This window comes from Schistocerca gregaria, chromosome 11 (genome assembly GCF_023897955.1).
Source record: "Schistocerca gregaria isolate iqSchGreg1 chromosome 11, iqSchGreg1.2, whole genome shotgun sequence".
Lineage (NCBI taxonomy): Eukaryota > Metazoa > Arthropoda > Insecta > Orthoptera > Acrididae > Schistocerca > Schistocerca gregaria.
The window spans coordinates 76,049,414-76,063,831 of record NC_064930.1 but is presented as its reverse complement, the minus strand read 5'-3'; the positions used below and the strand labels follow the sequence as shown (position 1 = coordinate 76,063,831).

The 14,418-nt window shown below is 43.7% G+C and overlaps 1 protein-coding gene across 5 annotated transcripts in view; it reads left to right on the top strand.

Moving 5' to 3' along the window:
* LOC126295342 (uncharacterized) overlaps positions 1-11,470 on the top strand; it is a 673,108-nt gene extending 661,638 nt beyond the window's left edge. For all 5 annotated transcript variants that reach the window (XM_049987813.1, XM_049987810.1, XM_049987812.1 and 2 more), the window contains 2 exons: positions 1,017-1,297; positions 9,694-11,470. In XM_049987813.1, coding sequence (XP_049843770.1) covers positions 1,017-1,297; positions 9,694-9,717 — 305 coding nt within the window. In that variant the 3' untranslated portion in view covers positions 9,718-11,470. The remainder of the gene's footprint in view (positions 1-1,016; positions 1,298-9,693) is intronic.
* Positions 11,471-14,418: the final 2,948 nt, after the last annotated feature.

Genomic DNA, 14,418 nt, shown 5'->3' with positions numbered 1-14,418 from the left:
ATTTGGAGTAGGACCAGGTGAATCTGATGGAACCAAAGGAGTTGAGGTTGAAGAGGAAATTCTGGAGTTGTTCTTCACTGTGAGTCCAGATCATGAAGATGTCATCAATAAATCTGTACCAAACTTGGGGTTGGCAGGCCTGGGTAACCAAGAAGGCTTCCTCTAAGCGACCCATGAATAGGTTGGCGTACGAGGGGGCCATCCTGGTACCCATGGCTGTTCCCTTTAACTGTTGGTATGTCTGGCCTTCAAAATTGAAGAAGTTGTGGGTCAGGATGAAGCTGGCTAAGGTGATGAGGAAAGAGGTTTTAGGTAGGGTGGCAGGTGATCGGCGTGAAAGGAAGTGCTCCATTGCAGCGAGGCCCTGGACGTGCGTGATATTTGTGTATAGGGAAGTGGCATCAATGGTTACAAGGATGGTTTCCGGGGGTAACAGACTGGGTACGGATTCCAGGCGTTCGAGAAAGTGGTTGGTGTCTTTGATGAAGGATGGGAGACTGCATGTAATGGGTTGAAGGTGTTGATCTACGTAGGCAGAGATACGTTCTGTGGGGGCTTGGTAACCAGCTACAATGGGGCGGCCGGGATGTTTTGGTTTGTGAATTTTAGGAAGTAGGTGGAAGGTATATGTATATAATTTTTTCTTCCACAAACATCCTGTTTCTCCAAACAACTGATAATATATGCAAATATTGTCGGCATTTGGAGGCACTTGATTTTATCGTTCGTGAAATTTCATTTGCACTGTTAGGAAATACTGAAATCTGCTAACTTCTAGCATGCAGAGCACCATCTGTGATGTAGAACTCGACACACGTGCATCACAGTGCACGTCCCAGCTTCAGATTCACTGTGCCTTCACAGTGACAGAAATTTTGAACTTTGTCGTACATTCTCTGTAATTCCTGTAGGTATATTACTGTGCACTAAAGTTACAGCCATTTATAATTGCTATATTTATTTTCAGCTGTCTCACGTTTAGTTTTTCAGCAGATCAGTCCCTCGGCTCGTTACAGGTCTGGTGTCGCAAAATGGCCTCGCGAGTCCTACGGTGAAGCAGGCACCGGTGACTGTGTCCGCCGCACCCAAGGGCTTCCCTCTGCCAGTCGTCAAGGGCTTCCGGGTGCCCGGGGCTGGAGCGCCGGAACCCAGGAAGGGCATCACGCTCGTCGCCAAGCCCGCGGCGGGCGCGGGGGTGGCCCCGTCCGCACCCGCGCCGGCGCAGAACCCGCACGAGCAGCTGATGGCCGCTATCAGGGGCTTTGGCGGCACTGGAAACCTCGGGAAGCAGACCCAGGTACCTGGCACGGCAGTTCTCTGTACAGTTTCTGACGTCTCTCTCATGCTGTGAGTGAGTGCAATGATAGAAATTTTGCTTCGGAGGCCTCACAAATATCAGCATCGACTGCATTATTAGTCCGTTCTCTCTCACTTCGGGGTAAAATCGGAGGCGACAGTGTTACGGGTAATGGGTTGCAGTGGAAAAGGATGGCAGGACCAGTTGAGCAGAGATGATGTTAACACTTCAAACGTTCACTTTAAAATTACAAAGTCACACCGTACCTCGTCACTGATAACCTAACAGCAATACTCGGTACAACTATCCAGTACAGCGTAACCACTTCTGGTGAAATTGTTTCCCTAAGGAAAGCAGTATTTAAAAAACTATATTACTGATAGTAAAAATAAAAGATTTTACATCTTAGTATGAATGTTTGGTGCAAGGTTTTCACATATTGTTCGTCCTTAGAAATTTCTATTACCTTAATCTGATGTGAACCTGTAATCGACACCCTCCACCAGTGGGTTTCGCATCTCTTCTGTGAGTGTGGGCCTGGCCGACACGGAGACCCCCAACCCTTGCATTGTTTCTTCCCTTTCTGTGCTGCAAGTTGATCTTTCTACTGTTCTTTTTTTTCCTCTCTAACTTTCCAGTGGACAGTCTTCCCGATGCTGACGGTGCTCGGATCAGATTTGTTTTGGACACTCTTTTTCCTACTTTCCACCCTTGTACAACTTTTCAATATTAACTATATGGTACCCTTGTTGTGTTTGACGTGCTAGTTCTTCCCTAAATTTCTACAGAAACGTAGATGGTGTAGGGACTGTCACACAGCCTGGCCTATTTTCCACGTTTGTTCCTTTCTCTCGTAGCACCCTTCTTTCTTGCAACGGTACTACAGCCAAAATCCAGTGCGGTAGCCATTCCGTTGTGTGTTTGTGTGTGGGTGTGTGTAGCGGGGGTAGAAGAGTGTCGTCAGGCACCGCATGTCGGTAGCCTCCTGTCCATGCAGGGGTACCAAATCTGGAAACTCCCCAATCGAGCCAAGGAATATTTGCCCACTGTGGCTAGGGTACGGGGACTCGGGGCAGTGATTTACTGGCCAGGTAAGCGTTGCTGTGGCTGGGCGGCATCTGTGGGCCCCTTTGGAGTGGGTGCTACTGTGCCAGAAGATCTGCTCGTGAAGTCACTTAAGTTTTGTTCTGCTGGAGCCTGTAGAGCCCCAGCAGTCTTTTTCTGGAGCTAAGACATATTAAAATGCAGAGAGGCATGACCCCCAAATGTTCTTTTTCCTGGCTGTGCAATTGGAGGAGTGTAGGGCTCATAGAGAAGGTGAGAAATATTCCCCCCAATACATGGGTTGTTCTCGGATAGATGGGGATTCATCTACATCTACATTTATACTCTGCAAGCCACCCAACGGTGTGAAGCAGAGGGCATTTTACCTGCCACTGTCATTACCTCCCTTTCCTGTTTCGGTCGTGCACGGTTCGCGGGAAGAACGACTGCCAGAAAGCCTCCATGCGCGATAAATCTCTCTAATTTTACATTTGTAATCTCCTCGGGAGGTATAAGTAAGGGAAGCAATATATTCGATACCTCATCCAGAAACGCACCCTCTCGAAACCTGGACAGGGAGCTACACCGCAATGCAGAGCGCCTCTCTCGCAGAGTCTGCGACTCAAGTTTGCTAAACATCTCCGTAACACTATCACGGTTACCAAATAACCCTGTGACGAAACGCGCCGCTCTTCTTTGGATCTTCTCTATCACCTCTATCAATGCGAACTGGTAAGGATTCCACACTGTTGAGCAATATTCAAGTATAGGCCGAACAAGTGTTTTGTATGCCACCTCCTTTGTTGACGGACTACATTTTCTAAGGACTCTCCCAATGAATCTCAACCTGGCACCCGCCTTACCAACAATTAATTATATGATCATTCCACTTCAAATCGTTTCGTACCCATACTTCCAGATATTTTACAGATGTAACTGCTACCAGTGTTTGTTCTGGTATCATACAATAAAGGATCCTTCTTTCTATGTATTCGCAATACATTACATTTGTCTATGTTAAGGGTCAGTTTCCACTCCCTGCACCAAGTGTCTATCCGCCGCAAATATTCCTACATTTCGCTGCAATTTTCTAATACTTCAACTTGTCTATATACTACAGCACCATCCGCAAAAAGCCGCACGGAACTTCCTTTTCGACTAGAGAGCCTTTGGTCTCAATTGAACGTCTCGAGGGCAAGTTTGAGGATGTAGCAGCAATTTCAAAAATTAAAACGGCTCTGTTCAACATAAACTGGCCCATCATGCTCAGTCACAGGCACGGCTCGCCTACAGTGAGCTCGCCAGTGTAACGCCCCGTAAAACTCATTTTCCACTGAGGTATCCTTTTACAGGTGTGTCCAGTGGGAACTGAAAGACAACAGAGCCTAGTGGATGCCGGAGCCTTCACCTCAGCCTGTGAAGGTTACCCGAGAAGGTCGAGGTGACGGTGTATCGTGATGTCGAGCTGTATGTGCCTCCTCCTGTGCAGTGCTACAAATACGTGAGACTTGGACACTGTCTGTGGCGGTTGTGGCTGCCAGTTGCACAGGAACGCTCCTCGTGTCCCTCCTTCCATCTGTATCAGCTGTGGAGGCCACCGTGCATTTCTTTACCAGAAGACCGTTTTCAAACAAGAAAAGAAAATCTGAGAATACGAGACACTCGACCACTCTCACGTATCTAGAGGCCGAGAAGACGTACGATTGCCTACTTTCTAACCTACGGTAGTGACGTACGCTACTACTGTGGCGGTGTCGTACTCTTTAGTGACTGTACGTGTCTGCCACGTGGAGCCCTTGGGGCCGCCGGACTACACCCGCTGCCCTGGCAGTCGGGGCCCTCCCCAAGCTGCTTCCCGCACACCCTCTTCTGGCGGCATCGACATCCCGTCTGCTAGGTATCTCAGTGTCTGACCCCCAGCCGGAGAAGCTGTGCCCAACTCCGGCACCTCGTGCCGAGGAGGTATCCCTCTGGATACAACTTTCCCGGGTACCTGTCGACCTGCAACTGGATGCCAGTCGGTGACCGAAGTAGCCACAGGCTGAAGCTGCTCCTCTGTCCCAGAATCGGTGCCAGATAAGCCTTCACAGATCTACATCTCACCCGAGGACAACAGCGACAAGACTTAGTCCTCCAAAAACGGGGAGATTCGACTGCCCCGTGCCGCCAGACCACACGTTACACCTCTGCATCCAGGCGGCATTCTCGGGGCGAAACTGACGAACGGGACTCGGTCCGGCGATTACGGGGCTCGAACGCTAACTGCTCGGCTGCCGCTGCGTCGTGGTGCGAATAGCTGCGCGCGGGTATATATTTGACGACTGATATTATCTTGCGATTTTCTCAGTAACGCTTGACAAGTTTGCACTACTGCTTACACATTGTGTTGTCCTAATGGAGTACTACGAGTGTACGAAGTTTGCAGTAAATCCGCATTCCAAACGTCGTGGCCTCCCCTTGTCAGTAACACTGGCTGGGATACAGACCGCTCTACACTTCTGCAACTCTACACAGGTCCGATCGTGTCGTGCTATTACGGGTGCCCGTCATAAGACTCAGCACCGCCTAGATTGCGGGTGCCGGGTCAGATACGCAGTTGCGAGATCCGACTTGTGACAGGTGCCTTTTGGATCGGTCTTCTGAATGGCCTACTCGTAGAGGCAGGCATCGCTGCTCCACAGATAGGGCATCGAACCGCTGCCCATTTGTGCAATACACATTAGTTGCTCCCCTGAGCGTCTGAAGTACCACGTACTTTTCCCCATTTAGGGGGATCCCCCTCACACGACAGGTCTGGAATCGTGATCTCTGTTCGAATAGTGTCTATTGCGAACTCCATCTTTCGTCACTGTCACCACTTGTCATCAAGAAATTGCGTGTGTACCTAAGGAGTGTACCCCGTACTCGGATCTACCTCGACGTCTCCTTCGGACTGAAAGACTTGACAGGCCGTACGGTCCTTCACCATCTGTACCTGGATGTCACAGGCGCATTTCCAGGCTCGGAACGGTAGACACCGACGGCTGTACTGTCGGCAGTCTAACTGGTTTGGCCTACACATTTGCGAGATACACTCCCTGCTGAACAGATACAGTGGACGAGCCCTCAGGTACGTCCATTGTCGCACTTAATCGGCAGCGACTCCTCGAGTAATCTTCAGGCTGTCGAGCAGTGCTAGCCTGCGGCCGTTGCTTACGACTGTCTGGGATCTCACGTATGATCTCCGTCACTTCGGAGACGGAGGCCAGAACCGGACTTCTGGCCAACTGTACGCCGACGGCTGTCGGAGGCTCGGAATGTGGATCGGTGTGCCTCTGTTCCTCTGAATGCTAAAGGACACCACAGCTGTGTGGCAGCCTTCCCAGTGCTTCTTGCAGGGAATCTACTGTCTCTTTTGGCTTCACACTGGCCGTGACCTGGGTGACAATCTGAGCAGTTGCTGTAATTTAGCATCTAGTAAGGTCATCCGAAAACCAACATCAGTTGCAAAGCGGTTTAGAAAAGATTGCTGTATGGTGTGGCAGGTGTCAGTTGACGCTAAATAACGAAAAGTGTGAGGTGATCCACACGAGTTCCAAAAGAAATCCGTCGGAATTTGATTACTCGATAAATAGTACAATTCTTGAGGCTGTAAATTCAACTAAGTACCTGAGTGTTAAAATTACAAGCAACTTCAGTTGGAAAGAGCACATAGATAAGGTTGTGGGGAAGGCGAGCCAAAGGTTGCGTTTCATTGGCAGGACACTTAGAAGATGCAACAAGTCCACTAAAGAGACAGCTTACACTACACTCATTCATCCTCTGTTAGAATATTGCTGTGCGGTGTGGGATCCTTACCGGGTGGAATTGACGGAGGACATCGAAAGGGTGCGAAGAAGGGCAGCTCGTTTTGTATTATCACGTAATAGGGGAGAGAGTGTGGCAGATATGAAACGTGAGTTGGGACGGAAGTCATTAAAGCAAAGATGTTTTTCGTCACGGTGAGATGTATTTACGAAATTTCAGTCACCAACTTTCTCTTCTGAATGCGAATTTTGTTTAGTCCAACCTACGTAGGTAGGAATGATCATCAAAATAAAATAAGAGAAATCAGAGCTCGAACAGAAAGGTTTAGGTGTTCATTTTTCCCACGCACTGTTCGGGAGGGGAATGGTAGAGAGATAGTATGATTGTGGTTCGATGAACCCTCTGCCAAGCACTTAAATGTGAATTGCAGGGTAATCATGTAGATGTAGATACTTGGCCGACTCAGTGACGGTGTCCTCAGACATGAGTATCTGCCCCACTGCCGGTGAGGTGCCTGTCTCTGATTTGACCACCTCACAGCAAAACTTAAACTTGCTTACACGTTGCCTCTGGTGGTAGCAGGCAACACTGAAGCGGCCGATTTGGTTTTGCATTTTGTCTGTGAAAGTTGTTTTTTCTCTCGCCTGTGTCACAGGGTGTACTAGTCTCGTGGCCGGTCTAGGGATCGGACTGGTGCCCCGTCGTCGTACCCGAAGGGCCTGGGACTGCCTTTGCTCAGCAGTTTAGCCTGATGCCTGCCCTTCCTTTTCTTATTCTTTTACACCTGTTGTTGGTCAGCAGACATTTCGACATGATTCTCTTTCCTGAGATTATATTTGTAGTTTTCTTGTGGCAATGGATGGTGTGAAAGCACTGGTCGGAAGTGGAAGGTGCGTCTCCAGTTCTGTAACGTGTCCCGAGGGACTCCAGCTTGCTTTTTAGGTGTGTAAACTCTCGCACCTTCACCGTTTTACCCTTCTCTCACTTCAGTCTCTCGGCTTTCTCAGTTCTCAAATACAATTGAGACCATTGGGGTTTGTATTTTGTGTCCTCCTTCTCTGGGACCTATTTCCAGTTTCATACACAATGGATTGAGGGATTGATTGACCTCTCAGTGTGGTCTCTTTAACTCCGTCAGTCAATCTATCCATCTGTCCATCCTCCCATCAACTGCCTCCTTTCCTGACTTACTCACAAGACAGAATAAACGTAACCAAATTTATTACTAAATGTTTAAGCGTTCGACAATATACGATAGAACGTGCAACTGAATATACAAATTTGGTTTAGGACTGTACAAGACTCGACAGTAAGCAGATGATTTCAATGTTCATATTAACATTAGTTTTGATACAGTTAGAGAGAGTCATGATGATTGGTATGTCACATGTCTTGTCTAACAGTGTACTCCTTCTGTCTGTCTCACTTCACATAAATATGAGACAGTGTCAGCTCTTACACCTGGCACAGTTTAGTTTGAGACCAGCAATAAGTTTTTAGAAGGCAAAAAGCTTCAACTCCAGCCACTCGGCGGCACAGTGGCCTCTATCAGTGTAATTAGTAAACGAGGAGATGGCTGACACCGTGATGACCCTCTTCTCGTGAATTTCTTTAACGTAACTCACTCGAGCCGCCATTTAGTCTCTTAAGTCAGAGGCTTCACAAACCACTGAAGACTAGGCTTTAACCACAAGGACGAGCAGTACGACACCGACAAACCGTACATTAATGTTCGACAGAGGTGATGATTGGCAAATGACAGTGCCTTTTGCAAACTTCCCATTAGCTCTGCAGCTGCATTTAACACTTCACATATCTGGCCATTTGAGACATGTACATGCACTGCTGTTTCCTTTGAGTCACCGTGCCTCTTACTTTCTGCGTACACAAAGTACTCTCGTCAGTATAGCTCCCATTGAGGAAACACCTGTGCAATCACTCGGCTCCCAGCTTCCCAGGCGTGTGCGGGTTTACGGAGTGAGATGGTGCAGTGGTTAGTACACTGGCTCGCATTCAGAAGGACGACTGTTCGAACCCACGTCTGGCCATCCCGATTTAGGTTTTCCGTGATTTCCCAAAATCACTTCAGGCAACTGTCGGGATGGTTCCTTCCAAAGTGCACGGCTGACTTCCTTCCCCGCCCTTTCCTAATCTGATGGGACCGATGACCACACTGTTTCATCCACTCCTCCCCAAATCGACCGACTGACCCCGGGGTTCCTTCCGTCTGCGTGCACCTGTCGTCTCTCTCTCGACGACCTCCGTTCTTCCTCCTTCAGAGCCTGCCTGTTCCACAGATAAACCCCTTTCCTCCTCGGAGGAGTTCCACGTATGTAGGCAGACCCAGGTTTGACTAGTGGCGACTAAATTGTCGTGCCGTGCGTAGTGCCAGAGGAACCTGGGCTCCCGTGGAAGGTGGAGAGCTGAGTGAGTGCACAGGTGTTTACTCGATGGCCTCTATGCTGACAACAGCAGTTAGAATTGTGTATTGAGATAGTAAGAGAGATGGCGAGACGAAGAAGACAATATAAATGTAAACATAGTCCGTAGTAGTCTGTAATGTAAAAAATCACATTTTTATTTTTTATTAAACATCTGGAGGTTTTGGATCCCCACAAATACAAAATTTCAAAGAAGACAGTGATGCATGTAATATGTGTCTCATGTTACCAAATACACGAATTGTTAATGCAGCTGATGGGCTAATGGGAAGTTTGCAAAAGGTACTGTCATTCGCCAATATCACAGGCTCTTCATCCCGGTCAGACATTAATTTACAGTGTGTCAGTAACACACTGCTCGTCCTTTTTGTTGAAGCCTCGTATTCTGTGGTCTGTGAAGCCTTTGACTGAGTATTGTTTGTACTTAACCTGCTGTCGTCAGTTTTTCTGTCGTCAATTAATATCGCAAATAGTGCAGTAGTCTAGTTGACGATTTCTTGTCAGGGAGGATTCTGTGGTTTATTTTTGGTGCAAATACATTCGTAAGTAATGTAAATTCTTGTGACAATATTTTAGTTATATTTTTTTAAATTTCTGTTCTGTTTTCATCATACCAACATAATACACATTAATAGGCTGCTTCCACATGTTTTGCCAAGTTGTCGTTTCCATTTTGTACACAATATTTGGACTTCCCAATGTTTTTCTAAATTGTCATTTCCATTTTGTATGCAATATTTTGACAACTGACTCGGCCGATCAGTTATTCCAGGCAGCGAGGACACCTAACGGCAAAACTTAAAACACCAGAAGAAAGGTGACACGGTTGTCAGAATATTGCGTATAGAATGGAAACGTCAATCTTTCAGAAGCACAGATTTAACCTCTCGGAGGCATTATGAAAGTTCACATAAAACATTAATAAAAACTCTCATACTGTAACTGCCACAAAAAAGAACTCCGAACAAATTGACACGGCTGGAGGCTCGAAAAAGTTTCAGTAGTTTATGTTGCTGCGAGACCGTGCATTCCTACAAAACCTATACATATATAATGATTTTAATTCCTTTTGTTGTCATTATAAATGGATAGTTAATTTTATTTTTTGTGCTCTTCATTTTTTAGAATGTTGCCGAGTGCGAGAGTTGAGCAGTCCGTCGCTGCAGCTTCCTCTGGAGATATTTGACAGAAGAACTGCGTGGGAACTTAGGGCATTGCAGAGGCCTCCCTCTGTGTTAAGAGGACGACTGTGCAAGTGAGAGATGTCAGATGCTGAAATACTGAATGCAGCAGACAGAGGTGACAGTGCTGTTCCTGGAAGCCTGGGTGTCAGTTGCCCTGGTGCCTCCTGTGCTGGGACAAACACAGAGACCCAGAGGTTGTGCCATTGAGAATAGAAAGTGCACTGTACAACATTAGTCTGTCAGTTCGGACAATCGGAAGAGTGTTTGGTGTTGGGTGTATCGAACTGCACGGTGGTGATATGTTTGCGAGTGTGTTTAGGCTGCTGTGAGATATACGTGCAGTATCTTTGTTGTGTGTATGTATGTATTTTTTTTCTCTCTTTTTTTGTTGAGCTCTTTAGTTTTCAAGGCTGGAAGATAGACTGAATGTGTTTAATAATCTGGCAGCTTTCAAATGTGACGAATTTTGCCCTCATTCTTTGTACAAGAAGCTGGAGCAGTGTAAAAGTTTGTCATTTTTCTTAAGTGACAAAATGTTCAGGACACGTAAGGGATTTCGATACAGAATTTTCTGTTGTTCTGAAGGAGATTTTCAGTAGTGGGAGACATTTGTTATTTGGAGAAATCCGGCATTACGGTGACGACAGTCTGCCCTCTTTCCTCAACCATTCAGAATTATTAGTACGTTTGTCGAGGAAGGACAACTTCGTAGGCTGTACTGTGCTGTGGAGTGCTTTGTGTGCTCAGTAAATGAAAACTCGAGGGCATTTTTATGTGGAATGGACGAAGTGAGTACCGTGAAAGGAATAAGAATGCATAAGGCACTCCATAGTTTCCCTAGTGTAGGAAATGTGCCTTTATTGCATTCGTTCCTCTCGTTAGTTGAATGTTAGGGGTGCACCGTACTTAAGTGTTTGGTTGCTAGCAAAACGGGAAGCCTCGTCTTCGAACAGCTTATTTAATTTCTGGTACAGTCACCCATTCCACTTAATCTGCATTGCTTTAGTAATGTGGGACTAATTACTTTTCATTATTTTGTTTTAGGAATGATAACAGTGAGTGTTGCAAATGGCAGTGATGTCTAAAAATGAAGACTGCATTTCACAAAATGGCATCACTGTGTTCATAGACGCAAAAGTATTCTTTCATATTTGTGTGTGTTTTATTGGAGTCATAAAAGGTGAAATAATTTCAAGATAATACACACACAGTAAACAGAAAAGAGAGGGGAACCCATCAGTTTTCTCTTCTCGGGTGAAGCAGTGGGCATAAAATAATTTGTTGCAGTTTTAGGACGAGAAAGCAGATATTATTTTTGCCTCGTGTGTGTGACTTATATTTTTGATATCTTATGTAAAGGACATTCGTATTGAAAATGCTGAGATGAAAAAAAACCAACTTGGAGATGCTAAATGTTTTTCTACTTAAAGCAGGGAGGACTAGAAAATTCCCTAATTGTTCTTTTGAAGGAGATACCTGTCACTTGTTATATGGATGTTTCATGCTCTAAACAGTCATTACTTTTTAAAGAAAAACATAAATATATAATCAAATCAAAATATGTTGTATTGGAAAGAAAGGGTCATTTATGTAACAATGGGATTACTTTTCATTGTATTCTGATGATTTCTGTATTCATGTATGCTATCATGTTTGGGTTTTTTGTTGTTAAAGTGTGTAATCAATGCTAATGGAGAAAATTACATATTTATTCCATGGGGTTTGTTTATGATATTATTATCCACATTACATATTAATGTTTGTTATTAATCAGGGGCATTTTATGAGTGTGGAAGTGGCTTTTGTTATTTATGTCTAAAATTAATTCTATGTTCTTTGTCTTTAATGGAAAAGAAGGGAGAGCACTTAAGTGGTACAGGTGCAGCATTGAAGCTGTGCAGATGTGCTAATTCTCTCAAGTTTTAAATAATTTCGGATCATCTTAGAAAACAATGTTGAAGAGCACTTTTAGCTCTTTAGTGGAACAAACTATTTTACATTTGAAACTAAATGTACTCGGTAAACAATAGGATGGGGTGTTTCCCGGAAGCACTCACCTGATCAAAAATGGTCTGTGCCTTCAGTTTAGTGTTCAGTCCGTGGCCTCTTACGGTGGTCATTTCTTTCCCCCTTTTGCTCCAGAGCCAGTCGGCGCAAGTCTTGTGCTAGTCATATATAATTTTCTCTTGTGACGAGATGCACATATTACGGTCGTGCAATTTTCCTCTTGGTGTGATGTGGGGCATTTCCTTTTCACTCGAGTTTCTGTTAACGCTATACGAAAAAATGTCAAAGGGATGTTTACACTTTGTCATGTATATTTAACTTCCTATATTTATTGGTGATCTGGTGGGTCAGTTTATAGCAGAATGTTCTGACATGTAGTTCTGAAAGAGTTAATGTTTTTCAGCTTATTGTTCCTTCTCATTGTCTATTCCACTTCTCCAGTGACCTTCTGTTTCACCATCTCCCACCCACATCACCCATACGTGTGGGGAACTAGATATTTTTTATATAAATATGTTAGCTCACTTGATCAGCGATTACCCAATGGTGCTGTTGTGATATGGCTAAAGTTTTGTTGAGATGCTCTGAAACTGTCTGTACCTTGCTAGATTGTTCTTAAGTTACTCATTTTTTTGTTCCTTTGCTGATTCTGTAAGCTGTGTCATCTCGTCACAGCCCTGTGTAACATGTTGAACTTTTTTGTTTTCATTCTTTGTTGTAAATAACATGCATATACATTACAAATTATCAGACTGTTTCTATGATTATAATTATGTACCATTATTGTAATTAATTCATTATGTATGTATCATCACTGAAGTGTCAAATGTTTTTGTTGTGGTAAAATAAATAGAAAATTATATTAATAATAGAGACTTGTTTATATGAAACCCTTGTAACTGGCTACTATAACCTCCTTTACCCTCTTTGTTTCTTGCTGGTGGATGAAACGAGTCTGCAATTGTCTCGTGGCCTTACTGTGAACTCCCGTATTTAAAAACAGAACTTGGCTAAGAGGAGCAGTTACAATAGTTTAATATTTTCTCACTAAGAGAAGTTAATTATTTTCTGCTTATTGGAATTTTTCTTCTCTCGATCAGCAGTCATTTTCCTCAATGGTTCATATGCATAGGAAATATTTCCTTGGTGTGAGTGGTCTTTTGGTTCTGCATTCTTTTAACATTGCTGTTACAAGTGAAACATCTCAGCTTGCATTGTTTTTTGCTTAAAATTTTTATTACCACTTTTGCACAGTTTTATGTTATACACAAAAATACCTCTCCCTTGCATAGAGTCCAGAATAGACAATGATAAGGACTCACAACTGACATTAGAGTAATTGAGTGATTTACTATGCCTCAGTCATTTCCTCACCTTTCTTTCATTTGTAATTACCCCATTAGTTTTCCCCATGTAAATAATTTGTTTTACACGTGGAGAATTTTAATATAAATATCATTAAATTTGTACAGCATTGAATTCTGTAGCATACAAACCACCATTAAGAGTAATTTATGAAAATATTTGAACTTAAATGATTTCATATTTCAGACAATTGAAGAGATCAGCAGATGATGCTGTCACTCTGCTAGAGTGAATTTTTAGTTATTCGATGCTCTATGCCTGGTTAAATTCGAAGACAAGAACATAAATGCAGTACAACAAATAGTTTCCACATCAGACTATTTTTCATTGAATTTCTTCCAGAGATCTATACACTAAAAGGTTATCACTGCTTCGGATGTAGAGGAAATTAACAGTAAGAGCTATACACTTAACAGTTTTTACAAAAATATTCTTTTTTAAATTTCAGTTAGCATAATAATTACATATAAGACACAGATTACATTTGGTAATAAAAAGCACAATTTTTGTCACAGTAATTTTCAAGTTGTTCTAATATTTCAGGAAACGTTAGTGTTTCAGTTGTGTACGTATAAGAATGTTGTGAGACACCATATTATATGTACATTTCAAATGACTTTATGGATTTCGGTGAACTGTCGTACAATGAGATCCGTTAAAACGACAACTTGGCTATAACGTCCTGATTTCTGCAATAAGGCTATGTTCCTTGTAAGGAACATACTTCCCATCCTTGCTTAATACAGCAAATGTATGTGTGTGTGTGTGTGTGTGTGTGTGTGTGTGTGTGTGTGTGTGTGTGTGTGCAGTTTTAGCTGGGCATGCTGAAAACTGTTGATGTGCACTGTATCGCGTAATTTTTTGAAAATGCTGTTTATTCATTCAATGATAACTGTGCTGTTATTCCTATTGTATGGAATGGTTTTGAAAATACTCTTTTATGTTTGTTAAAAGCCATGGCTAAATGTTCCCAGGGCACGTCGCCAGAAATATTATACGTATCCCAACGTGAAGACATCCGCCATACTCACGATGGATTAAAAATCTTTCTTTAATATTGAGCGATAATCCATTAAACACAATGCTTAATAATTTTTTTTCCATGAGGCTTGATGCTCAAAGATGTGCAGTGGCAGTGTAAGCATTTCTATAAATTCCTGTTAATAAAAAACTGTACTTTTGGCCTGATATGAAATGGAAAATATTACAAGACACTCTTATTGAAGTTTATATTTCAGTTTTGTAGTGCTGTATGGCACTGTTAAAATTCACAGTTTGTCACACGTTAATGTTA